Source organism: Phaseolus vulgaris, chromosome 9 (assembly GCF_000499845.2).
Source record: "Phaseolus vulgaris cultivar G19833 chromosome 9, P. vulgaris v2.0, whole genome shotgun sequence".
Classification (NCBI taxonomy): domain Eukaryota; kingdom Viridiplantae; phylum Streptophyta; class Magnoliopsida; order Fabales; family Fabaceae; genus Phaseolus; species Phaseolus vulgaris.
The window spans coordinates 25141190-25169058 of record NC_023751.2 but is presented as its reverse complement, the minus strand read 5'-3'; the positions used below and the strand labels follow the sequence as shown (position 1 = coordinate 25169058).

The 27869-nt window shown below is 32.1% G+C and overlaps 3 protein-coding genes across 3 annotated transcripts; all 3 read right to left on the bottom strand.

The window, feature by feature from the left end:
* Nucleotides 1–642: 642 nt before the first annotated feature.
* Nucleotides 643–2776, bottom strand: LOC137822017 (adenine/guanine permease AZG2). Its single transcript, XM_068626892.1, has 2 exons — nucleotides 1630–2776; nucleotides 643–1483 (listed from the first exon to the last, which is right to left on the bottom strand). The coding sequence occupies exons 1-2, from the start codon at nucleotides 2607–2609 to the stop codon at nucleotides 853–855; spliced, it is 1611 nt and encodes a 536-aa protein (XP_068482993.1). The 5' UTR covers nucleotides 2610–2776; the 3' UTR covers nucleotides 643–852.
* A 6551-nt stretch (nucleotides 2777–9327) lies between these two features.
* Nucleotides 9328–20151, bottom strand: LOC137820416 (uncharacterized). Its single transcript, XM_068624499.1, has 20 exons — nucleotides 19849–20151; nucleotides 19669–19755; nucleotides 19525–19593; nucleotides 19298–19430; nucleotides 18866–18912; nucleotides 18675–18761; nucleotides 17777–17838; nucleotides 16813–16855; nucleotides 16592–16672; nucleotides 15950–16066; nucleotides 15540–15645; nucleotides 15266–15329; nucleotides 15041–15083; nucleotides 14687–14917; nucleotides 14438–14599; nucleotides 12759–12884; nucleotides 11598–11741; nucleotides 11319–11405; nucleotides 9842–9910; nucleotides 9328–9721 (listed from the first exon to the last, which is right to left on the bottom strand). The coding sequence occupies exons 1-20, from the start codon at nucleotides 19978–19980 to the stop codon at nucleotides 9629–9631; spliced, it is 1983 nt and encodes a 660-aa protein (XP_068480600.1). The 5' UTR covers nucleotides 19981–20151; the 3' UTR covers nucleotides 9328–9628.
* Nucleotides 20152–25542: 5391 nt separating this feature from the next.
* On the bottom strand, nucleotides 25543–27506 carry LOC137822521 (uncharacterized). Its single transcript, XM_068627418.1, has 2 exons — nucleotides 26600–27506; nucleotides 25543–26319 (listed from the first exon to the last, which is right to left on the bottom strand). The coding sequence occupies exons 1-2, from the start codon at nucleotides 27400–27402 to the stop codon at nucleotides 25647–25649; spliced, it is 1476 nt and encodes a 491-aa protein (XP_068483519.1). The 5' UTR covers nucleotides 27403–27506; the 3' UTR covers nucleotides 25543–25646.
* Between the last annotated feature and the right edge of the window lie 363 nt (nucleotides 27507–27869).

Here is a 27869-nt window from a genome sequence, read left to right as displayed (position 1 = left end):
TATATAGTAACTTTGAATGAATGTATATGTAGACACACTCTCAGCATATGAGGGAAGAAAGAAAAAAAAAGCGCATTCGCTCATTCGTCCGCACACTCTCCTTTACATCAGTTGATCCAAACATTTAAGTCATTAACTCACACATCCTATGTCGATCATCAGATCTAAACAATGCAAGTTTTCATATCTAAATGTTGTTAGTTGAAGAAATTAAAACCACTTAGTATATAAAGAATTTTAAATTTCACTAGCAAAATTTACTTATATGAAAGGTGGTTTAGTTAATTACTCTAATTGTCATATATATAACGCAGAGAAATAATGAGCAAAAAACCCTCCAACAAAAGAACTATGATTTTAAATAAATAATTATAAGGGCGAAATCTACTTTAAAATAATATATATATATATATATATATAAAGAGAAATGAAGAATTAAATATACTCTAATTAAAAATAGGAATCTATAAATTTTAGGATAAATATGATTTGATAACCACTTTTTCAAATATATTTACTTTACAACTATTTTTAATAATAAATTATTATATATTAAATAATAAAAATAAAGTATTAAAATAGAATATTATTTTATATAATTATAATATAGTTGTTGAAAAAAATATGGATGTGAAAAGGCGATGAACTAAATTTTAGTCTTGAACTTAAATAAACACAAAATAAAGAACCTGAGGCAGAAGTTCCCAGTGATGAGGCTACTACTACCCTAAAATATATGTAGGATGAGACTCAATACAATTCTTGTTGTGACTTAACCTATATGCTATCTAAAATCTATAAACAAGAACCTCTAAAACTAAGCATAAGTCTATAACCAAAACAATAAGCATCTCATATTATTTCCACTGTTGACTCAACAGCAGTAGCAGAAACTTGGTTTTGTTCCTTGACCACCATTGTCCTCATCTTCCTGAGCCAATTTAGGGTGGTTGTGGCATAGTCATAGAGGCTGAGAGCAATGTAAAGTCCAATCCCACCAATGATCCCATTTGCTATGGAATATGTGAGAGGCATGAGGATCATTGTGGCAAAAGCAGGCACTGCATCCTTTGTGTTGCTCCAATCTATGTCCTTCACCACCTTCATCATCATCACTCCAACCATCACAAGTGAGGGTCCTATAGCCCAAGGAGGAACACTAGACAATAGAGGAGTGAAAAACAGTGACAAGAAGAAAAAGAACCCAACAAAAACTGCAGTTAGTCCAGTGCGACCCCCTTCTCTCAAACCAGCTGATGATTCCACAAATGTTGCTGTGCTTGACACACCCAATGCAGAACCCACAATGGTGCTACCTGCATCAACCAAGTAAGCCACGTACTCACCTTCAAAATGTCCTTTTTCATCCAAAAACCCACCAATCTCTGCCATGGTGTACATAGTGCCAGTGATGGCAAGCACATCAACATAGAACAAAGTAGCCAACGCCACCCAAACTGCCTTTTGGTTAAATTCGCTAAACCTGAGAAGGAAAAAAGAGAGAGAATATGCAAAGGTTTTAAGAAAGAGTAATGCTACCTTTGAAATTGCAATTGTGAACTTAATTTAAAACTTTTAAGTACATTAATAAGGTTGTAAAAGAAAAAGAGAGTGTAGAAAGTAATGAACCTGATCATTCCAGCAGTGGATTGAATCTTGTGAAAACCAGCAACTTGCTTGAAATAGTCATAGCTTGCATTTCCAAGTGGGGTGTCAGGAAAATAAGTAACTTCAGTGTGCCTGAACCAAGACACAAAAGTCACAAAAAGAATGCCATAGATCATGCTCCCTTTGATGTTCTTCATCAGTCCATAACTTGTAATGAGGAAGCCAACAAAGCCCAGCCAGAACTTTGGGCTTTGCAGTTTTCCACCCAAGCAGGCCCCAGTTTCTGGGTCCACAATCTTGCAGGCCGTGATGGTAACCAGACTGGAAGGGTCAGGCCCAATAAGCCCAATACCCAGGCCGGACTGCAGGCCCGTAAAGGCGATGAAAAGCCCAATCCCAGCGGCGCATCCAAGTCTCACTGAATGAGGAATGAGCTTGGCAAGCTTCCCCCTCAACCCAATAGCAGAGATGAAAAGAAAAATACTGGCCTCAACCAAAATCACAGCCAATGCAGTTTCATACGAGATTGGCCCGCTTCCATGATAACCAACTAAATTAAAAGTGAAGTAAGCATTGGGCCCCATGGCCGGAGCCAGACCCAAAGGAAGGTTAGCAAGCAGGCCCATGGCAACAGACCCAACAAGACCAGAAACAGCAGTGGCCACCACCAAGTCACTCTTGGTCTTGGCAAGACAACTCTCATACCCGACGTTGGGCTTCACCTTGCAGTCTGGGCCCGCCGGAGAGGAGCAGTCGGCAACGGTGCATGTGCCGCCGGAGGCAGTCATGATGGTGGCGTTGACGGTGATGATGTAAGCCATGGTGATAAAAGTTGCCATGCCAGCACGAAGCTCCCTTGTGAAGCAACTTTTCCTCTGTTCCAACTTGAAGTACCTCCCCAGAAAGCTCTTGGAAACGGCATCGTTTAAGGCTTTCTCCATCCGGGAGAAGGATTTTGTGAAGCCTCTAAGTTTTGCAGTTCCACAGAGATCTCTTCCCATTTGAAGGTTTTGTGTTTTGGAGTGTGGTGAGGAATGTGAGTGAAGTTTGGGTATTATAGTGATGTTAACGTGTGGAAATAGGGAAATGAAATGGAGAAAAAGAAGAAGAAGAAGAAGAAGAAATTGTGGAGCTTTGTTTGAGGGTTGTTGGTTTCATCATGCCTAGCTTACCTGGCTTCTTCTTATTTATATGCTTCCTTCTTTTGCTTTAAAATATTTGTGCACCATAACAACTCTTTTTTTTTTTCTTTTTTTTTCTATTCTTCTTATCAATTAACAAAACAGAAACGTTTAACAAGCCTCTAACTTACATGCAGAGATGTCATCATTTTGTTCTGTAACTGGCAAAGAGTAAATGAATAATTGTATCCTAGTTAAAACGGAAGTATTTTTTTATTTTGTTATTCACTCCTTTCTCACGATTCTATCTTTAAAAATGAATTAAGATAAGGTGTATATAAAGTGTTATTAATATTTGTTTTTAAGTAAAATAAGACTATTGATTAACATGTTGTTTAATAAATATTTATTAGGATATATATTTAATGGGCTGAGAAGAAATAATATAAATTATATGTTTATTAAAATCTCCTAAAATACCACTGTATAGTTAACATTATTTTTATTATTCTTCCTTTTTCTTTTATTGTTATATAAGTAATATAGTGATACTTTTGAGATTCGAGATATTAAAAAGATGAATTATTTTAAATGAGAGAATCACTTTATAATTAAATGCAAAATAGAAACATGAATTGGGTATGTGAAAATACCACTATGATATGAAGTTATTGAAAGTATATTTGATAATGATAATTTTGTTTGACATCTGGTAGATAATTTTACCATCTTATTTACTATGTTATTTATTGTTACATGTGATTAATTATTGTATACTTATTTTAATAATGATTATATTTATGTGTAATTAAATTTTAAGTTTAGGATAAATTTAACTATTTTTAATTGAGTTTTTATTAAAAAAACATTTAAGATGTATGTTTTTAATCAAGTAATTCTCACTCGGACATCATCATCATTTATGTGTTTTCATATGAAAAACAAAAAAAAAAGCATAAATAAATTTTAAATTTCTCATAAATTTAAATATTTTTAATGAAAAAATTGTTTTATCGAGTGTTGCAAAAAAAAATTATTTTTCCATTCAGACAATACTATCAATTAGGATAATGTGACAGTTTGATATTGTAGTTTCAAACAAAATATGACATACTTTAATGATAAGAAAAATAAAGTTGAAACCATAACTATATTTACCAAACGACATTATTTTATTTTATAAATTAAAAATAAAAATCAAATAAACCATGTAAAAATATGACATGATGTTTTTTGGTAATATAATTAAATAGTCAGTAGAGCAGAAACTCAATTAAAAAGTGTATAATAATTATGGACACTTGTTAGAACAAATATTTTTATAGGTTCTCAATTAAAATCACTTAAATTTAAATTTATAAAACATTAAAATTTAATTAAATATTTTTTATTTTCCATGGAGAGACACATCAAATATAATGAAATATAATAACGTAAAGTATGAGTTAATTATTACAATTTATAGCAAAATTAACGATCATAAACTCAATTTAAAATACAAATTTTAATTACTCAAATTTTTTTAATAGATACTTAAATGAAAATATTAATTTTATTAAGAAATTAAAACTTAATTAAAAGTTATTTTTACTGGACACTTATTTTTCTAAAGGAATACAGCCAATGTATGAGAATATTAGTTAAATAAAAATAGAAAATTTTAAAAAAGCAATTACTTTATAAATAGTAGGGGGATTTTTATCATTACAATACATGTGACATCATTAAAAAATAAACCAAAAATTCATTCTTAATTGTTCAATCAACATTAATCATGAAAATATATTATATACAAAAGAAGAAAATATAATGAAATATGCTTATCTTTTATTTGCCTTGGACGTGCAGAGAGACTTCGTCAAATTGTTCCTATCATTTACAACCGGTGCACTTTTATCTGGTATTTTTTTTCAATTTTTTATTTAATGAACAAAATTTTACTATTTTTTGTTGTTGTTGTTTTCTTTAATAGTTTTGTTATAAATTTGATTAAATTGTAGTATTTGTGAATTTTATGACGTTATTTAACAAATAATAACATTATTGTCATCATACAATGTCAAAGACATACATAAATGAATAAAAAAGAAAAGTAAATTTTGACATTGCATTTCCATCTTCTACTCTATAATTGAAACACAACACTTACTCGTTGGTACACTTGGTTTCGTAGTTCTGAAAGGAAACTACGACTTCTCATATTTTGAATTTTAAATATGAAAATAAAAAACAAAAAAGGTGTTTAATAGGATAAAAGTGAAGATAAGCGAGAGAAAAAAAAAGATACAATCGAGAAATGATCCTCAACAAACATCACTTTGCAATGTTTAATTTTGAATTTAAATTTTTTGATTTTTTTTTTAATTTAAAAATAGTGTTATCTTCTATTATCCTTTTGAGATATAAAATTAAAATTGCTAACAAAATGACAAATATCTTCTCTCATAAAATAAAATATAAATATAAAGATAAAATTAGAATAAATAAAATATTTTTCAAATAATAAAATAAAATATAAATATAAGAACAAAATTAGAATAAAGAAAATGACAGTAAAAGGAAAAGTTTCCTTTTATATATATGGGTACAGATAACGTCTAGATTTAATAAATGCATTAAATAAATTTGATTACTATTTTTATGACTCTCATTAATTAGTTTGGCTTTTTTTTTAAAACTTATCGTTTGACTTTGTGAGTGTGGGTGGGTAGGTATCTTCAATAGAATCTTTTATTATAAATCGTATTTTTACAAATCATAAGATTTCAACAAAAAGTTTTACAATTAAGACTTTAATTAATTAAAATCTCCTATAAATATTTTTTTTCTTTACAATTTTGGGGTCATTGCAATTTGGCAAAATACTGCAGATATGCCATTGATTTAACGTACGTGTTATAAAAAAAATGGATTTTGACGACGAACTAATGATAGAGTAGGTCGTTTAAGGTCAAAAGTTTAGATCATATAATCTCGATGAATCTAATATAAAATTAAATATGTTTTTTGTCTTTTATACTTTTATATCAAATTAATTTTTTATTTTTAATCGAAGTTTTAAACATTTTAAATATTCACTTATTACTATAAATATTATAATAGAGGGCATGTTTAAAAATTTATATTTTTTAAGTAGAAAAAAAACAACCTATTCTAATAATTTTACTATTATAAACATACAGTCAAAATCATTTTCACATTTTCTATAGAAAATATATTTAACCCATATAAATATATTTAACTCATATAAAATAGTGTGAGTTTAAAATCACGAAGTCCCACGAAATTAGAAAAAGAAGTTATAATAGGGTACTTGATTCTACTTTGATTTTGTTTGCAATTATTAAGATGCAAGACAAGAAGATAGATTTAAAAATGGAGAATAAAAATGTTTGAGAAATGAAGTACTATTTTGGCAACACACATGTGGGACAAATCTCATCAACCTCAAATATATTTAGAATCAATCTAACATTAAATAAAAGATACGTCAAAACCACCAATTCTAATAAAATACCACTAATGTATATTTTAAACTTTTATTTTTCATTAGATTTCTATTGATTTTTCTATTAAATGTTTTAAATGATTTTTATTTTTCTTTAAATATCTTGTTGTTTGATTTTTGTTCTTAATAAAATAATATGATAATTATTTTTTCTTTTTTTTCTCTAACTCATTAATCAATTTGTTTACTTTTTTTTATATTAAATTTCCTTCAACTAGTTTATTCCATTTTTAAGAACGGATTGACCGGGGAAATAGAAGAGATTAAAAAATATAAATTAATTAATGAATTAAAAATAAAAAATAAAAGTTATTTTAAACATTTAATAAAATAAGTTTTTTGAATAGATAATTGAAACTTGGTTAAGTTATTTACAATTTCAAACTAAAATATTTAAAACAAATATTTCTTAATGCAACTATATATAAATTTTCAAAGATTACAGGTACGGCCTCGTGATGAAATTTTTAATTATTATATTCTAAGGCTTTTAATAATGATACACACGATTATTATCATGGTCATGTGATAAGATACTTCGCCTGCATAAAAAAAATTAAAATAAGAGCTTTAAACAGAAAGTACATTTTTTAATAATTTTACTTTTCAACCCTTTAAAGCTAAAATTGTTAAAATATTTTTAAAATAAATTAATTAAAATTAATCTGCGGTTAAATTATGTCAAATTTATTCATTATTGTATATTTATTTTGATGATAAAAAGACAATAGTGTCTATATATATAAATCTTGAAATTACAAATGTTTTTTCATATTTAGTATTAACAAAAATGAATTTAAGAATTAATTATAAAAGATAAGTATTTTAAAATTTATACATTATTTTTATGATAATATTATAACATAAAAAGTACTTAAACAGAACTTAATATTGTAAGTAACTATTTAACAGTATTCCATAATTAATCCAAAAAGCAGTTAATAAGTATATTATTATAATTAACATATAAAATCTTGACTGAAAAATATTTTATAAAATTTCTGAAATCTAAGTTTTATTAATCTATATTGTTTAATTTTCAAGTAATGTACTTTGTTTAGTGTAATGAATATATTTAATATTTTTAACTTAATTTTTTTTTGATAATTTACGAATATTTTACTATAATACTTGTTAATAAATTTGATTATTAATTAATAAATATAAATATTTGATAATAGTTCAAAGATATTGTTTAGAACAAGAAAATCAATTAAACTGAATTTAATAATGTCAATATATATTAAAAAATTGTTGTTTTTGTAATATTGTAAAACTTATTGGTAGACTATTCCACTGAGATGTAAATATATTATTTATTGTTTGAATCTACTAATGGTCAAAGATTTTTAAAAATAATCAATCTTATCTAAAATATAATTCAAATAAAAGAGTTCAAATGCCCAAATTTGAATGGACCATTAAGATAAAAACAAACCTAAAAGTGAGTATTTAATAAGTAAATGACTCAAATTGTCCCTAAAATTTTATGATCTCTAATATTACTGTGATCCCTGTTACATATGGTGACGTGAGTGGTTATACCAAACGTAGTTTGTCGAAAATACAATAAGTAAGAGTGTAATTTATTCAATAAGTTATTACATATTAATAATTAAATAAATAATATGCCTATAGAATGAATTAAAACTGATTCGATAATTTGTAGTTATAAAATCGTAAATTTATTTATGTAAATAATATATTAAAAAAGATAAAAAAAAATACTACCTCAATACTTATGTTACCATCATTCTGGCTGAATTAGAATTCATCTTTTTATTTTATGGTTTTAGAGCAGAAAAAAGACCAAACCTTGAAAAGAGGAAGAGGGTTTGTTCCGATTCTAGTTCTAGTTGCTGTAACAAGCTTCAATTGCAGTTTTAGAACGTGGGAATTCATCTTTTTATTTTAATTTTTATTTGTATTTCAAATATTAAAAATATAACTTTTAATAATAATCTGTTTATTAATCTCTGAAACACTGATTTTAATAAAAAAAAGTTATATTTTATGTGGAAAGGGTAGGAGCATCCTTCTTTATCGTTACTTGTGAGATTCCAGTTCAGGAGCTAAAGTTTGGACTTAAAAGAGTGTGTAGCCTAATTTTTGGGTTTAATTTTGTTCCAACTTGGGGTGTGTCTTCTGGGTACTAAGAGAGAGGCAGAACATAGCCACGCGTGGAGCACATACCAAAAATACCCTTTTTGGAATTTCATCTTAAGGCAGCTTTGAAGTTGAAAAGGTGTGATATAAAATTATAATCCTTGCATGCGCAAAGAGATTGTATTCATACTTTATACTTTTACATATATTGGTTCTTAATATAATGTGTGTATGGTTTTTGACCCTTGGAGAGTGTAGAGACTGCGGTGGGTTCTTCTTTTAAGATATGGTTGCCAAGGAATTTTTCAAAACACCTTTTAATTTGGCACTACTTGAAACAAAGAATATGAATAAGAAATAATACAGTTATGTAGCAGAAAGCAATGTTTTGTTAGGCTCTTCTTTTTACGTCCTTAGTTTTCTTCCTCTTCATACTGCACATGCTATTACTATTCACATAAATAGAAGCAAGTGGCATGGTTAGGTTGTGCAATTTGAACCAACATTTTAATAAATCTCTGTTTGAAAATATTAGTAGCTTCAAAATTTTATATTAAGAGTGAAGTTATAAGGAAATTATTTACATTAGAAAGTAATTGTCAGAAGGGGTATCGTTTAGTGTGTGTATATTAAAAATGTTAAATATAATTAGTTTATTATAATAAATAATTGCATTCAATTGAACTAAAAAAATTAGACTTGCTTTACTTTCATCAAATAGCACGTATCTTTTGTTTCCTAAAGCAACTATTACTTTGAAATATTTAATGAGCGGCGATAACTTGGTGTATACTCAAACTTTCAATATGCATTTTAGAGCGTCGATAAAGGCACCCAATCAACTTTTTATCACCAAATTAAGTTTTAATCAATCTAAGGTTCAATACAATCATGATTTGATGATGGACACAGAAACGAACAACAGCTAGTAATGGATCTCGATTTCAAGCCTAGAAAAGTAAGATATATTGGAGATACAGGGGGTGAACAAGAGTAAAGTATCAGGTATTTTAAATGCCATTAAGTAACTTGAGAAATTTCAAATGCACTGGCATAAATAAATTCGGTGCCATGAAAACTACTGTTCTCTTTTCCATTGCGAATTCCTTACTCCGCTTCGGAGAGGGAATTCGTGGTGTAACTGACTGAATGTTACTGATTGATTACATGTAACGTGACCATGCTACCCATTATGTGGGCAATCTTCTGAGATAATGACACCAAACTATCAAAATTGCATATTACATTCTCGATGACACCCAAATCTCGCGGGCTAAATCGATTATCAATTTCTAGTTTTCTTCTTGCCTCTTTTCTTTGCACTAGTTTCTGGCCCTTCAGCCTCCTCAGCTTTCTGCTCATCTTCTAAGAGAGCCAACTGCAGTGTCCAAAGAAAATAACTTGAAACTCAGTTCAAAGAAAAATGGCATTTTTTTAGGGGCAAATTTCAAGAAATACTCTACAAATGAGGGTAGGTGCGTGTGTAACAAAAGATTACCTCATCAAGAATAGGTTTGAGCTCCCTGTACCGTGCTTCGGCAAGATCAAAACCATCCTTGCGGAGTTCCTATGACCGAGCAGAATTTTACCACAAAGACATGAGGCATTCATCAGTATGTAACTATATGAACACATGCATTTGTTTGTATATATGAAAAAAAGAAAAGGGGTAGCGGAAGGAGCTTAAATTAGAGCTAGATGAATATCAAAATAATTATACTCCCGTTCATTTCAAACTGGCAAAAGACAATTTTAGGGTATCTCGTTCAATAAGTAAAAATGAAGCAGTGCAAATTTCAAACATAATTTACACTGCAGTTTCATGGTACAAAAAAAAGTGAAACAGTTGGAAGTTGGGTACAACTCATTTACATTTCGTCTCACAAAATCTGGCCACATAATGAATTGACCAAATTATGAAATACGTTCCAAATTAAAAGTATTATTAAAATTCTTATCATGCAAAATCTGTTACAATAATGCAAACCAAGAAAGTAAAACCACCAAAAATCAAAAAGTAATAGAATGGATTTTGTCCAGCATGCACAAATGGATTGCTGGTACTAAGTGCAAATGAATGAGCTAAACAAATGCCTGGAAACTCTAGGCAAATCCTCGTGTCCAAAATAATGTTCTTTTCCAACGAAATTGTACCAATCAACTAGCATCATTTTGTGGGTTTTACATCCAAGTTTTTTTATACATGTATTTTACTGTCATTTATCAATTTTTGCACATTTTACCAACCCTTTAAATGTCTAATGGTGCGCAATTGTGTTATGGGAAAAAAGGCTTTTAAAAAAGTGAAATCGCTTCATTTTGCAAAAATTAGTAACAAAATGATGTTATGCTTTTTTTAACCTTTTTTCTGACACATCACCACATAATTGTACAATTAAGGATTGATAAGATGTGTAAAAAATGAAAAGTATGACAGTAAACAGACGCATATTGCCACATAATCATGTGAACAAATGCATGAACATCCAAAATAAGAAGAAAAAAAAGAAAAATTAAATCAAATACTATTGGTAAGCAGATCAGACCAAAATTTATGGTTTTTGAACAAGGAGTTGGATAGTTGAGTTAAACAGAAAAACCAGCAGGAGTTTCTTTTATTCCTCCTGAACTACTGATATCCAGACATAAGATAGTTAGAAACAAAATAAATATGGGAAAGGGAGAACAAGTTGTTCGGACAGAAGAGAAGGGAAGAGTGAGATCGGCTAGATAAATAGGGGGAGTAAGAGCGGAATATTCCTTTAGAGAATTGGAAAGTTCGTATTAAAGGGGAAATTCAAAGAAGAAATCTTTCCTTATTTTCATGCACTCAATAAAATTGTTCATTTCCTTTGCTTGTTTATATCAATTTGTAATGTCTAGCACAACAAAAATCAAATTACTAAAGATCAAATAATCTACAAGTGAAGTTATAAGAGAATAATATAACTAAAGAAAGAAAAGAGAAAACCTACTTTTCCAGTGTGTTGAGTATGTTCATGGGCTGCCATTTGCCAATACATATTTGTACGCTTGTAGAAATCCCTCAAGGATTCTCCTGGCTGTAACATAAAGAAATCAATTGAGAAAGATGAGGGGTGAAGAAAAATACTAATTGAAAGGCCAGTGATGATTTCAAAGGCACAAACAAAACCACATATATAATACAATCAAAGCCCAGTGTGTTGAGTATACACTTGTTTCAAGGTGTAGTCAACAGTCTCAAAGGTATTTAAAAACTAACAATACATTACCATTGGTGTTCTCTGTGAATCAGACAAGCCAAGACTGGCTCTAATCTGCTCTATCCGTGACCTCCTTTCTTTCCTCCGGAGATTCTTTCCCACACCTTTGATTAGAGCAACAGCATCTCCCACCTGAACTGATGCATTATGAGCCTGGTAGTGATCAAAAGGTGAAGCCAAATTAATGATGTAGGAAACCTTATTTTGGAGAAAAATAAACTCTGGTCATGAAAACTTTATTTCATGTGTTTGAATATATCTGAGGGAATAGCAATTTCATGTTTTAAGGAAAGTACCTTAGAAATGCTTAATGTCTATAACGAATTACAATTTTGGCAAGAGCAAATATGATTTCACAAGTTACTGGTTCAACAAGTTTATTTTTTGTCCATCAAAATATTATTCACTGTAAGCTGTTAAAGATACGGTACCATGCAGCAAAAAACAAAGTATCTAAGAGAGAACCCATTTTGTTACCATTACAAATCTTAACAAGAAAAGTGGGAGTAAATGCTTCAAAATATCCAGAAAAAGAGAGAAAAATCAACAACTCACTAACGAATTGAAATAATGAAAGCAAAGTATAATAGAGGCACAATTCCAAAACAATAGTATATTATGTTGTTTTCTCCCCTTTTTTCTGTTGGTGTTAGATTTAATAAATTATTTCACCTCCTGTACACAGATGTCCCATTTAATAGAAAACCTAAAATATTTTTTTAATTTATAAAATTATTACAGCTATCTCAAAATGCTATCACACTTATTATATATTCATTAACAAATGATGTTGGCTCGTGGATGTTGTGTGGTCAAATGCCAGTTTTATCCTTCTTTATTAGATTTCAACCTTAAATATTGAGAAAAGGGGAAGAACCCTTCATTTGGTGAAGTTGCACGGAAGATTCAATTTGGTGCCGGCCATTTGAACCTTAATTTTAGCCCTTAATTTCAGCTTAAACCAAATAAATTAGTGTCCCCCTTTTTATGTAATCTAAACATAATGCAACAGGACCTAACACTGTTTTGGGGCTGATTGTACCCTTGTTTATTTTTCTAAAAACAAGGGTTTTGACTAGGTTTTCAGTATGTGACATGACAATAAAAATAGGAGAGGGAATAATTCATTCATTTTTTTTCTTGCTTGAATTACACAGTTAGAATGTGCACCTCTTCCTCCTCCTCTTCCTCATCATCATCCTCATCAGTTGAACTATCCCCATCGGATTCATCCTCATCACCATCTTCATCTTCTTCATCATCTTCTGAAGCTTCCACCCATTCAGATTCTGAAGCCTGGGTTGAAGAAACTCCAAGTCCGATTATGGCAAATAAAGCAAATATGCGTGTATTTTAATCAGGAAATTAGAATCACAATAAATACTTAGATTAAATAAGCTGAATAAAAAAAACTATATTAACAGCATCAACAATTCAGCACAACTCATATTCAGAGACCTTTTGTACATTGAAATCAGAAGATAAGTCACCCAGTTCACCACATTATAATTTGAAATTAAACCCTGATATATATATTCCCAAATTATTTTAGGAGAAAAACCAGAAAGGCATTTCTTCCTTCAGTGGTTAAATCTCATTTTAAGATATTGAGACAGTAAAAATAAAAATTAAGATCATAAGATATTACTTTGTAAAAAATCATTATAATCTGATAGATCTAATCAGTAGCACATATTTAGTTGTGACTTTTCTAATAATACTTAGTGTTGTGAGTAATGAGGTGTCCTGGACCTTTGGAACTGGGTAAGGTACAAACATTCACCAATTTTGCAGTAGCAGACTTGTATCAGTCAACAACTCAGATTATTTTTTGCTTAACCATTTATTAACAGAGAAAAAGACAGACAGAGCTCCTAAAATAGAACAATTTGATATTTAGTCGTAAGAACAGAAAATGTATAATTATGAAAGAGACTTGGGTGCATTTGGTTTCCTACAGGTATAATATAATATAAATTATAATTACTTTGAATCTATGGTATATAGCATGCTATAGCGGCCCCTGACCACTATTTGCACTGCCATAGTGTTGCACTTTGCTGTAGCAGTGTCAGTGGCCATAATAACGAGATTCACCGTGTCACTGCACCACTACACTGAGGGTGTCCAAAAATCCTGAGAATTAACTCCAATATTAATGTTACAGGGCCCTTTTATGAAAGGTAAATTTTAAAAAAAGGGTTTCAGCTAGAAGAAAACCCTTCCTAAGTTCATGACTATCATATCATGCCTCACTTGTCTCCTCTCCAACCCTGCGACCACCCTATGACCCTTGTAGAAAGAAACCATTGTGCGACCCTCTCTCCAGCAACCTGTCTAGCAGTATTTTTACTTTTTTTTTTTTCTCTTCCTTTAGTTTTTTCTTTCTTGTAATACTGTTCTCATATTATCAATAATCTCAGTTTTATTGTAAAACCATTTTCTATCTTTTTGTCTCCAATGAGACTTTTTTCTATTTTCATCTCTTTGCTCCATCTGTCAATGTTCTCTGTTAATTGTCACTGTGGTCTAAGTCTCCGATGTCTTTAAGTCCTCTATCTCCCAAAGATCCAAACTCAATTCCTTTAGTCTCTATCTCTTTAGTTAGACATGGTATGCTTCCTTACTATTTACTCCATTGTTTGGTTAAGAGCTAAGACCTATAATTTTTTTTTAGAAGTTCTGAACATGTCAAATATCTTTGAACTTTTTTTAGTATTTATATGCATTTAGTATGAATTATATAAACTGTATAACATATTTGAAAATAGAGGTATCTTAAATTCACAACTATGGTATAGAACATATGCATGTATTGGTAAAAAGGTAGTTAAGAAAAAATAACAGACCGGTATAATGCACTTCCATTCATCAAGTTTGCTAAGGTTCAAAGAATACAAATCGTCAAGAGTGATTTCTTTATCTTTAATCTCCATCATTCCACCATATACATATAATGTGTCTCTTCCAACGGCCATGCAAGCATTAATACGTCCACATGGCTTCACTGCCTAGAAAATTTGGAGGAAAAATCTCATTAATAAATAACTGGGTAAAAAATGGAAGTAGTCATAAGATTGTTCGTCCAAAATGATAACCTCAGGCAAAGAACTTTGAAGGTCTAATTGAGCACCAGATTCCTTGGGCTTTCCATCAGAGTTCGTAATTTTTTCACCATCAACAATAGACATGTTTGAAGCTATATTTTTGGATATATCATCAATGTTGCTTTCTTCATCCTCTGACTCCACAGTTTCTTCTCTTGCTGTACATGCTGGATTTATCTTCTTGTTGACATCATCAGGACAATTTTGTTCAATTTTTTTTAACTGCAAAACCCATTTAATTAAGAAACAAAGTAACATGCAGAACAGTCCACAGAATGAGTTAGAAAATGTGGAGCAATTGTCTTGAGATCAGATGTATATATGCATGACATCCAATCAATCTACCTTATCTTTTGTGGACTTTTCCTTTCTTAACTCCAGAGGATACCTATCACCCAAACAAGATTAAATAATATAATTAGGAAACATTAGATACGACGGCAGTAGCACACTTATGAGTAAAATGCAAAATTACAATGACTTAGACTCAAGACCCAACGAAAGAATTCAGTTCAGAAATGGCAACTTTAGAATATAACATATTAGGTACCAACAGAATGTGGGACTCACCAGCGATTGGTGTCTAACTGAAACCCGTAAAGTTCATTCAAAAACAAGCTCATCATTACATCACCTGCACAGTGTTGACGCAATTATGATACTGACCTTAAAGCAAGCATAAACAACAAAATATACCTCCTCTAAACGGAATTTGAGCAGACTGTCTGATCTAATGAATTGTTTACAAACATTATGCCAAAGAGGATTACTTCCTAATCACTTGCTTTAAAAATATAAGCTGTCAGAAATTGCAAAAATAATATCCATAAAACAAAAAGATAACCTTCAACTTCTATATCCACAACGCCACCAAATAGCAGAGCCCTCCTCTTATGAACAGACATTGAAAACCCAGCACGTGGTCCAGGAGGCATTCCACTTTTCTTCACCTGAAAAGAAGGGAGAAAAGATGAAAACAAAATTAGTTATATAAAAAGATAATAAAATGATTTGTCCTAAGTGTCGAGGGTGTGTGAGTCTATGGAGGGAAGAGAGGGAGATGCAAATATGAGAGACAAATATTACATAGTCAAATTGAAGCATAAACAAAGAAGTTTGTGCTTCTATTGAATGCTGACTAAAGTAATTTTAGTTAGTGGGCATGGGAAAGTAAGATACACAAAAAGCTCAAACTTGCCTAAGAAAAGGAATATACAAATTTACTCGATATTAAACTTAACCCCAAAGCACTACCTTGTTCCATTCCCAAGTCTTAGGATCGAGTGACCACATATCTGAATGAACAATTCCTTTCTCAGAGTTGCTCTTATCAGATGAAACTTCTTTTGAATAGCCACCATACAAAAATATCTGCAACGTGAAAAGAACTCTGTAAAGAAGAAAACAGTCTAAACTTCAAAACTACTAGGTAGAAGAGCCACACAAATCAATCACAATTATGAAACAGCAGATCAGGGAAAACTTTACTATAGTGAAGAGCATAATGATAGATATTAGTTAGTTAAACATTATATAGTTAGATAGCCGGTTAAAGAAACAAGGGAAGTTGCCTATAAATGAGTGAAGGTGGAGAGAGAGAGAGATCTCTTGCCAAAATTAAGAGAATTAGAGCCTTTGGGCTTTGGGAAGTGCAGGCCCTTTAAGATCTTCAGACTAGGGACTTCTGGTGAACATAGAGTTGCATATAAGGAGCTGATCTAGGTCTCTCAAATCAAAATATATGGAGCAGTGTATTGTTTTCTAGGGAGATTTTCCCTATTTTCACACAATGAAATTCAATCTAGCCTTTTTGATACCAGTTCTAACAAATACAATACAAGTACTTAAAAACGAAAATTATTAGCTTCATGTAAGAGAGATCAGTATTTTACTCACATCATCTTGGTAAACAAACAATTGAAAACCACTACGTGCAGTTGGCCACATTGCTCCAGGTTTAGGCTTTATTTCTTGCCACTAAAGCACAAAATCACATTGTCATTAATCGAAATTCCTGAACAAGAAAACATAAAATGAAACAGCCTGATGTTTTGGTGCTGAACTTGAACAGTAAACAGCATTTTAACAGGATAAGCCAGGTATTTAGACATATTTACCTTGAACTGATCAAGGTCAAATACAAATAGATCATTGTAGTACCTGCATAATTAATTAAAACGTCTTAAAACCTAGCAAAGAAATGTTTACTTACCTTTTAAACATATCCTCTAACAGAATCTCTAACAAAAATGATGACTTACACCTTCCTTGTTTCTACTTGCTTCATGTGTACATGGGGGTTACAAGTTGAATTACCATCTTGAACCTTATTAATGTCATGCTTGTTACATTAACTTATGTTGTAAGTATAGAAATAAGGAGCAAATATTGTATAATGAAGAATATTTAGATTATATGTATTATTAGAAACATTTTTATTTATTTCAATATCATATCTTTATTATTAGATGACACCAAATCTCCTCTATTTATTGTTTTGATTCCTTCTTCTCAGTACAAATAAAACATTTGTATAGTCTCATACATAAGTGCACGCTTTCAGCTCCAGGTCTCTCTCTTTCGTATAGTTTAACAACTTTAAAGATCAATCACCACTGACCAAACATAACCACATGAGTCTCAAGTGGTATCAAAACAAAAGAAAACTCACATGAGTCTCAAGTGTTGTACATCAACAGTCATACACATGCAAGCAAACGTGAAAAGTAATTCCTTTCCCTTAAAACAAAAATTATGTAACAAAGAGATTCATGTTGCCATGTTATATACATTTTCAAGCAGAGAAAACATATGAAGAAATCATATAACTTGAGTTCATTAGAAGCTCAAATTTGGCTTCTTCCCTGCTTCAATTACCTGTAGACTTAATTAGATTTATGTTGAATCACGAATAATATATTAGAACTCACTTTTCAAAACCAAAGCACTTTAATTCAACTATTAGCTACAACAAGCCTTTCGTCTGCTGCCAAGTTCTTTATTTTTTCAATGAGAAAGGAAATCACATACATATAATTAACACAAATCCGTACAATAAGAAAAGTAAGAAGCATTAACAACCTCACTTCTCGGAGAGTGTCATAGAAGCCACCAAAAAGAATAATCTTGTGCTTGTACAATATCTGAAAATTAACCAAAATAATTTGACACAAGGCATTACAATAAACAAATACATGATGAAACTGGATTAATATGAATGCCACATGATATTGGAGGAGGGGGGGCACGTGTGATTAACTACTAAAATAAAGATTCATAACTCTGATATCACAAACAGGTTCCTAAACGTAGCAACAACAAGAAAATTCCACACAAGCACAAATAAGTTGGACTGGACATGTCATGCATTTCTCTGTAAAAAACTAAGAAAGTTCAAAATGAAAAAGGAGGAAGGGAGAAATGCCAAGGTTTCTCTGTAATAATCATTCAATACGTATTTTGTCATCATTAGATGGGGTCAGTCTAACAAGAATTGTGATATGCTAGTAATCCAACCTTGCAGCTGTTTAAAGAGCAAACAGCACAAAAGAAACTTCTGTATTCCCAATAGCAGAATCTTGCACTATTTATTGGGTTATTGCTACTTCAACAAGGATGTAATCAAATCAGCTTAAGCAACAAGTTAAAAAATTGCTCGTGGATTAATTTCTGACATGGCTGTATACTCTAAAAATGGGAATACTATACTACTACATTAACCAAATCAAGCAGTAATGCGAATCATTTAATTTTGATGTTCTAACAGAAGTGAAAACGTGTTATATTCACATAAGTTGTAATTCTCTTTTCACATTTGCAATGCAATCCAGACAATAGTACGAAATTATTCAAGTTGAGCAGAATATCATGCATTGTCAGAAACAAACATATCAAAAACCTGTTTGACTAAGGATTCAATAATCTGATACCCTTACAAGTAAATCAATGAGTGCACTATTTCAAGAAAACCAGAACATACCATTCGATGTCCTGAACGAGGACTAGGGGACCCTTTCAAATTAAGCTGCTCCCACTGATTTGTTTTCAGGTCCAACATCCAAAAATCCTAAACAAATCAAAATCCAAAAACAACATCACCAAATAGTCAAATCCAATACACAGAAACCACATTCTCGTCACATAACAGAAGCAATGTAATGCAAGCTTAACCTTGTAATGATGAAACCGCTCTTGGTTTGGAGACGTAAACTCACCACCTAAAGCACAAACAAAAATGAAAAATCCATAACCACACAAATTTTCTGTGTGCAGCCAGCATAGACAGGTGAATTCAATGACTAAGAACAACAAAATCTTAGATTTTGTTTGGACCATAGGTACTTCTAGGAAAAGAAAACCAAATAATTTTTTCATAAGCTAAAACTAACTTATGGACAAAACTATCTAAAGCTAAAACTAGCTTCTCTAAAAGATCATCTTTTAATTTTAACTTGTGAGAAAAGTTATTTTATTTTTCCTAATAATTTATACTTCTCAAAAAAAAAAATTATCCAATCAAACTCTAATTCCACTAAATTCATCGGCTAAGTGAATCACACGACACTATTCAACTAAATTAAAAACTAAAGTAAGGTGAATTACCAAAAATATAAATATAATTCTTCCACGCAACCGCTTGGTGAGCACTGCGCGGAGGAGGACTATTAGGACTCGAAACCAATTTCCATTCCAGCTTCTCCACGTCATACCGGAATAGATCGCCGTACACGAAGGTCTGCACGATTTCACATTACAGAAACAACTCACTAATAAATCATATCAATCAGTCAACAAATAAGCACAATTGCGTTTGAATTCAAACTCGTAACCTTGTTCCCGTTGTAGAATTCGCCGCCGTAGAGAATCAACTCGGTCTCTTTCAACGGATTAACGGTGAGCTACACAAGAAGGCGTCAAAACGGAAATCGCAACGGTGAGAGGTGAAAAAGTGAGAAGTGAGTTAGCGGCGTTACCGAGCAGTTGGAGCGAGGAGAAGGCGCGGGAACGTTGTCGTCGACCTGAACGTCCTTCTTCTTCGCTTCCTCTTTTTGAATGCTCAACTGCGCGATTCAAGAGACGCAAATATATACAATTTTGTTTGAGGAATTGGTTTGAGAATGGAAAAGTGAGGTGAACGGAAATAGAGAGAGTACCAAAATGGCGTCGATATCGTCCTCGGGAGAAAGCTTCTTGGTTTCCCTGCGAGCTTTCTTCTCTTCGGCTTTTGCGGTTTTTTTCTCGGTTTTCTCTTTGCCTTTGCCGGGTTTCTTCGTCTTCTTCCCCATCTTACTCAGAACACACACTGAAGTCTAAACCCCACGCCGCAACAATGTGTGCCCTTCCTTAGACCCTGTGTCGCAAATAGTAATTCGTATATTGCATATATGGTTTTAGATTAAGGCATTCAATTTTTGGTGTGATGTTCCTAATAGTTTCATTTCATTTCAACCATAGACAAATACATGGTATTTTTTTTTACAATAAGATGTTTTTAATAAAAAAAATTGTCATAAATCATACTATTTAGTTCGACGGAAAATTAATGTTTTATCTTTGAATATATTTTTCTTCACTTGTTTGGTGCTCTGTCTCTATCTTATTTATTCTTTTGAGCTTACAAGTAATTAATAAGTTTATTTTGGTTTATATTAGAGTGAATCTGTATACTTATATTTTTTTATATTTTGAAAAATAAATTAATTAATTTAATAGTTAAATAATTAAAATTATAGTAATGATTAAATACTAGTAAAATTGTTGAATAGAGGAAGAAAAAGTTCGGAAAAATTGTTGAAAGGAAAATGATAGGTTAACAATTTTGTATACAATTTGATGTGATGGATTTAAAAACTAAATATATATAATAAATGATAAATTTATAATTAAATGATATAAATAAATATTAAAATAATAATATTAAGAGTTGTAATATGATGGTATAAAAAGAAATTTGGATTGTATATGTATAATTAACCTTGTTAAAAATAGATTTTCTTGCAGTTCTGGTTGTAATTGTGTGGATTTATCGTGGTTGGTGGTGGGTATGAAGGTTTTAAGGATTATCTTTTGAAAAAAGTGAAAAAAGTTTGTCATTGGCTTGTACCATTTTCACAGTTTAAGTTGTTTGATGCTGCGTTGTTCTTTATATTGAGTTAATAGGTTATCTTGCTAGATTTAAGATAGTATTGAATTTTGATATGTTAACTTTTGAGTTTTTTTTTTGGTTGAATTTTGATTTATATTAGTTAATTTATCTTGGGTTTAGTTTGATATACACTTATTTTTTTAATTGGTTGAACTTAGTTTTGTGATGCGAGAGTATGATTTTGGTGTCACTATCACAGTGTTGTATTTCAGCTTGTTGCGTTCTTCTCTTAGTTGTATATTGAAATGGCCATCGTAGTATATGGTGTGTGATGGTGTGATTTTGCAATAGTTTTAGGCTCCTTGCTACATCATTTCTTTAGCCACCCCATAAACAATAAAATTTCTAAATTACCTTAGTAAAAAGTTAAAAACAGAAGACAATGTTTTATAGTTTGTTACTTAGTGAAAAAGGTGAGGTGGCGGTGGTAGGGAGATGTTGGGGGCAGTTCGTTCGTGGTAGAGTCATTCTCAAATGAGTTTTTAGGTTCCTTGCACGTGTGCCCTTAATATTTTATATTTTGACTTATCCGTCGGATTAACGGATTATATAATTATGTTCTGAATTATGTAATACGAAACTTAGTTTTAGATTTGGAATAACATTTCAAATTATTCAATCTGACATTTGTTTCATATTAGATAATCCAGAAAGTTAATCTGGATCCTTAACTAAGTTTCGAGTTATATAATCTGAAACACAAGTAACACTTAAATTAAAACTTTTAGTTTAGGAATTTGTACATATACTTCATCTGGAAATTAACCAAAATTCATGTTTTCAGAATGTGTAATTCGGTAGTAATATTTTAAATTATAAAAGGACTTATGAATTATCCAATCCGAAAGTCATTTTATAACTTAAAATATGACTTATGGATAACCTAATCTGGAAGTCATTTTTTAGTTAGCAAATGACTTATGAATTACCCAATTCATAAAGTATTTTTTAGTTATCAAAGAAGTTATGGATTACCCAATCCGAAAGTTATTTTTGAGTTATCAAATGAGTTATGGATTACCCAATCCAAAAGGGAAATTGAATGATGTTTAACATAAAGAAGAAGGAGTTGCGACGCATGAAGACCTAAACCTAATTTTTAAAAACCGAAAGTTTGGGCCAAAGGCCCATTTCAACCTTTACTTAATAAAATTTTAATTAAAATTTAAATGTTGAATGTGTTGTGTGGTATGCAACTGCATGTTGTTAAACCCTAATTAAAAGATCAAAACTCACTTAAAATTAGGCTTTTTGGACCTATTTTTGGCCCATTTAAAACATTATAACTATTTTCATCCACAACACATTTTTTTATCTATGCCACTACACATTATCTGATTATTTCTCCCTGCTACCACTGCTTGTTGTCGCCGACCACCGTCGCCAATGGTTGTCGCCAGTTGTCACCGTCCGCGACGGTTGAAGTGATTTGTTTTTCTTCTTTTTTTCACAGAACATCCCACGTAAGTGATTTAGGCTGGAAACATTGTCATCCATTGGATGAAACAAATTTAAATTCAACTGTTTGTAACTACTGTGGGAAAATTATGAAAGGGGGAGTTACTAGGGCTAAAGAACATTTGATGGCAAAGAAAGACAATATTGTTGCTTGCACCAAGACTCCAAAAAATGTGAGAGAAGAACTTTGGAAATTATTGAAAGAAAAAGTAGTCTCTTCTTTTGTTAATCTTGTATATGGTGCGACCTGTGATAATATTGAAAGTGAAGATGAAGTTGAAATTTCCACCGCTAGTAATGATAGGGGAAAAATATTGGTGGAAAAAAAAACCCAATGGATGTGTTTTTTAGAATTCCAATTGTTGCAATAGAGAGGAGAAAGAGAGAACAACTCGGGCAAACTAGTATTAAAGAAGCATGTAACAAGAACTTAAAGGCATCAGTTCATTAATATATTGCTCAATTTTGGTATCAAGCAGGCTTATCATTCAATCTTGTAAGATTGAAGAGTTTTTAAGATATGATTGATGTTGTAGGTGCTTATAGACCTAATTCACTAGCTCCTACCTATCATGATATTAGAGTTCCACTCCTCAACAAGGAAGTTGAGTACGCCGAAAAGTTGTTGAAAGACCATAAATTGCAATGGAGCAGGCATGGTTGTTCTATGATGTCAAATGTATGTACTGATCGGAAGCAACAATGTTTGGCTAACTTTTTGTGAGCTCTTATGTAGGGAGAATGTTTGTCAAGTCGATTGATGGTTCTAAATTTGTGAAGACAGAAGTAAAGCTCTTTGAGATGCTTGATGCCCTTGTGGAGGAGATTGGAGAAGAAAATGTGGTTCAAGTTATCACAGATAATGGTAGTAATTATGTCTCTGCTGGTAAATTATTGGAAGCAAAAATACATAATCTTTATTGGACTCTTTGTGCTGCCCAATGTATAAATTTGATGCTTGAGGACATCCGAAAGATTCATTTGATAAAGAATATTATTCAAAGAGGAGTTAGTCTTGTTGGCTTCATCTATATCCATTATAGTTCCTTGAGTTTATTGAGACAATTTACAAATAAGAAGGAATTGGTAAGATATGTAGTTACAAGGTTTGCTACCTTTTATTTATCATTACAAAGGTTGTATCAAGAAAAGGGAAATTTGAGAAAAATGTTCACTTAAGATGAATGGAGTAAGAACAAGTTGCATAAGGAAGCTAATGGGAAAGAAGCTACAAAAATTGTTTTTATGCCTTCGTTTTGGAATCATGTTGTATTTTCTCTCAAAGTCATGGCTCCTCTTGTTCATGTACTTCATTTGGTTGATGGAGAGAGAAAAACAACTATGGGTTATATATATGAAGCAAGGAGAAAGCCAAAGAAACAGCAATGAAGTCATTCAATAACCATGAAAGTAAGTACAAGGATATATTTAGAATCATTGATAATAGATGAACATGTCAACTTCATCGCCCTTGCATGCAGCTGGTCACTTTTTGAATTCATAGTTCTATTATTATAATCCGAAAATGGAAAATGATTTGGAAGTTACAAATGATTGTATGCTTACATCAAGAGGTTGGTGTCAAGTAAAGATGTGCAACAACAAAATTTAACTGGGTTGTCTCTTTATAAGAGTGGAGGTGGATTCTTTGATGATGACTTTGCCAAAGAATCAAGGAAGACCACAACCCCAGGTGAGACAGTTAAACGCTTTCTAAATTGCGTTAACATATAAATTATATCATACATTCTAAGTTACTTTTTTTTACTTTTATAGCTCAATGACGGAAGAATTATGGACACGCAACTCCCAACTTACAAAAGCTAGTAATCAAGATTTTAAGTTTGACATGTAGTTCATCGGGATATTAGCGCAATTGGAGTGTATTTGAGCAAGTAAGTAATAATTATTTTTCATGACAAGACTCATTTCATTATTATCTTGTAGGATGTAGAAATAAATTAATTCACATTATACTTGCAGATTCATTCCAAAAAAATGAATAGACTAGAGCACAAAATGTTGCATGATTTGGTTTACGTAAAATATAACCAACAACTTGCTCAAAGATACAATATTAGGGATGAAATAGACCTTATTGTACTCAATGACATTGATGAGTGCAATGGGTGGTTAGTGGGACAAGGAGATGATGATAATGATAATGATATTGAAGAGGGGGGGAAATGAGTTGGTTTTTTATGATGATGCCACTCGTAATTGGGCAAATGTTTATGAAACTTCAAGTGTTGGAGAACCAATAATTTACACAAGAAGACAAACAACCAGTAAAATAAAGTTACCATCAAGTGGTGATAGTATTGTCATTGACTCTTCCTATGCTTTTAAGAAAGGTCCAACTGCAACCTTATCCCCAACAAGGAAGGGGAAAAACAAGATTAAAATTGGGGTTGGAAATGAATTGCATGATAGTTGATTTTGAGTTTGAAAAATTACTTAACTTTGACAAGTTTCTCTGAAGAGGAAGAGGAGGAGGGATAAGCCAAGACAATTATGTTGGAATCGAAGAAGAGTCAGATAGTTAGAAACATAAGACAATTTCTTTTGTGTTTTGTTGTTATTTTATGTTTTGAACTTTAAATTTGTGATGTTTTGATTTAATGTTATTGTTATTTAAATCTTTAGACATAATATAATCTTTAGTTATGATTGTCTCTTTCATTATTTTTGTATTTTTTATTTTTGTATTTTTTTAAGTTATTTATATGTATATATTATATTTCATTCAATCACCCATAATCCATTATGTTTTTCATTATAACTCTATAAAAGATTTTTAGGATCTCCAATATGATTTGTTATCTTGATATCGATAACACTGAAGAAGACCTTGTATAGCAATGTGAAAAAAAAAAAAAAAAAAAAACTTACCAATATGGGACAAAAGACGAGTAAACAATAAAACTGTTGCTCCATATGATGAACAGGTGATTGGTCTAACTTTATTGCTCATCGATCTCAATCTCCTTTACTTCCAAAAATTACTAGCTCGAGTACCAATTATATACCTCTCGATTTTCATCCATCCTCTGCAAAATTCATGTATCAATTGTGTTTGGAGTTCGTTGTAATCTAGGTTTTGACAATTTGTTTATTCATTCGAATGTCAATCATAATTGATCTCATTTCATGAACTGTTATTAGTTATGAGATCAAGTGACTCTGTCAATGGAATGTATGGATGCCCATCATTAGTTTTTGAACCTGAATATCCATCCCCGCCTTAAAAGAAATATTTCCTCTTTATAAATAGGAATTAGGTACAAATAATCGTTAGATAACATCACTCCTATAATTTGTGTTGCTTTAAAATATACACCCACGCTTTCAAGTGGCGGCTTTTGCTTCTTGATATGGAGGGCAATCCTTCCAAGAGTCAATAACCCCAAAAGCAAGGGCTATCAACTCATTTGACAAGAGGAAACCTTCTGGATCACTTAGCCTTATGTAAGCCACCCTCTTTTCTGTGTTAGTTTTATACAAAAAAGAATTGTTAAGGTCATCTACTATAATGGTTCTCCTATGCTCGTCCAAGCAAACCACAAGCCCACTCTCAACATAAGGCTTATAAGCCTCTAGCAAAGACAAAACAACAGAGCTGCCAAATGATTCTTGGAAACTCTTTAAGTCTAGGCCTTGTGCAGTTCTTAGGGACAGCATCACCACATCCATGGCGGTGTCCTTGCCATGAGTGTTACCATCACCACCAGAGATATCTACTAATCCATTTTCCAGATTCTGCACAAAATTGATGTAATCATTGACCTTCCTTGGTCTTGAAAACCTCAACCCACCAACAAAACTGGCAGAGCCAAGGCCAAAAGCATAGAAAGGCTCGTTCTTCCAGTAGACAAAGTTGTGTTTGCACTCGTACCCACTCTTGCAGTAGCTGCTGATTTCATAATGGTTGTAATTCGCATCAGAAAGCATTCTTGAAGCCATCTTATAGAACTCAGCCGATTGTGCTTCAGAAGGCATCGGAAATTCCCCTGGTGAGTACCTAAAAACACTTCCAGATCACTATAATGCTTTATAAAAGGAAAATAAAAGCCATCAATGCCACTCAAGGTTTTAAAAGATAAGGTAAAGTGCATTTGTTCGTAATTTCTCACAATATCAAGGATCATGAAAAGCTGCTATTGCAACTGCAATTTAAAACCTTGTTGCCGCTAGTGCAACAGAAAAGAACCGTCACTTCCCACAAGTATATTAGTTCTTGGTTATCAGATTTGAGATAATGTGTGAATCGTGTTCATAGAAAAAAATAAAGTGGCACTTACAATCGTCCAAATTTTGTTCCTTGCTCAATTTGCAAGTCATAAACAGACACATGAGAAGGTTGCGACTCAATGGTGAGCCTTAAACTTTCCTCCCACATCTCACAGCTCTGATGAGGCAACGAAGCTATGAGATCAACACTCCAATTGTCAACCCCACACGACTTCACAACACCAATAGCCTCATGAACCTCTTGCACCCCATGTGCCCTGCCACACGCTCTCAACAGCTCCTCCTGAAACGCCTGCACTCCCAAAGACACTCTATTCACCCCCAACGCCATCATCCCCCTCATCTTCTCAGCATCAAAGGTGCCGGGGTCCATCTCCATCGATATTTCCGCGTCCTCACAAAGCCCAAACTTCACTCTCAGAGCCTCCAAAATGGATGAAACCATCGCAGGAGGCACCAGCGAGGGTGTCCCACCGCCAAAGTAGACAGTCTGGAGGGGCGTGGTGGAAGCGGGTTGATCCACTTTGGTGGCGGTGATTTCCCGGCAGAGCCAGTGGATGTAGTTGGAGACGCGAGGGTCGTGGTGGGTTTGGGTTGAGGCGGAGCCGAGAGCTACGATGGGGAAGTCGCAATAGTGGCAGCGTTTCCGGCAGAAAGGGAGGTGGATGTAGGCGGAGGAAGCGGGTGGTAGGGTGGGGAGGTTGAGAGAGGCATTGTGTCGAACAGGTGGCGTGGTGTTAGTGAAGAAGGTTTTGGCGAATAGGTGGGAGGGAAGTTTTTGAGATTTGGGTTTAGGGTTTAGCACCCAGAAAAGGGGAGTGAAGGATGATTTGAGCATTGGGGGAGTGAGCATGAAACTGTTGAAAATGGACCAAAGAGATGAAGGGATAAACTACACCTTTTTTTTGGCTTCCAACAATTGCAGAAGAGGATATTGCTACTGTGACAAAATATAATAAAAATACTTGTGATCTACTTTGTCCTCTAATATTTCACCATCAAATATTAGTTTTTTTAATATGACAATTGTATCTTAACATCAACTTCATTCATTTAACATTAAAAAAACAATCATTCTACAACTATTTTTCAAAATAAAAACATTACATTATAATAAAATAATAGTTTATTTAAGTATTAAGTGAAAGGAATTGGAAGTAAGATATTATTGTCCTTATTTTAATCTTCTCTTTCAAAAAAAATTTTCTAGTCTATTGACTAGACTAGTGGAATGTTACATAGGTGTAATATAACTTTGCCTTGGTGTGCTATGTAAAAAGTGAATCTTAAAAGTTAAAAGAATCAATTTGCTTGAGTAGT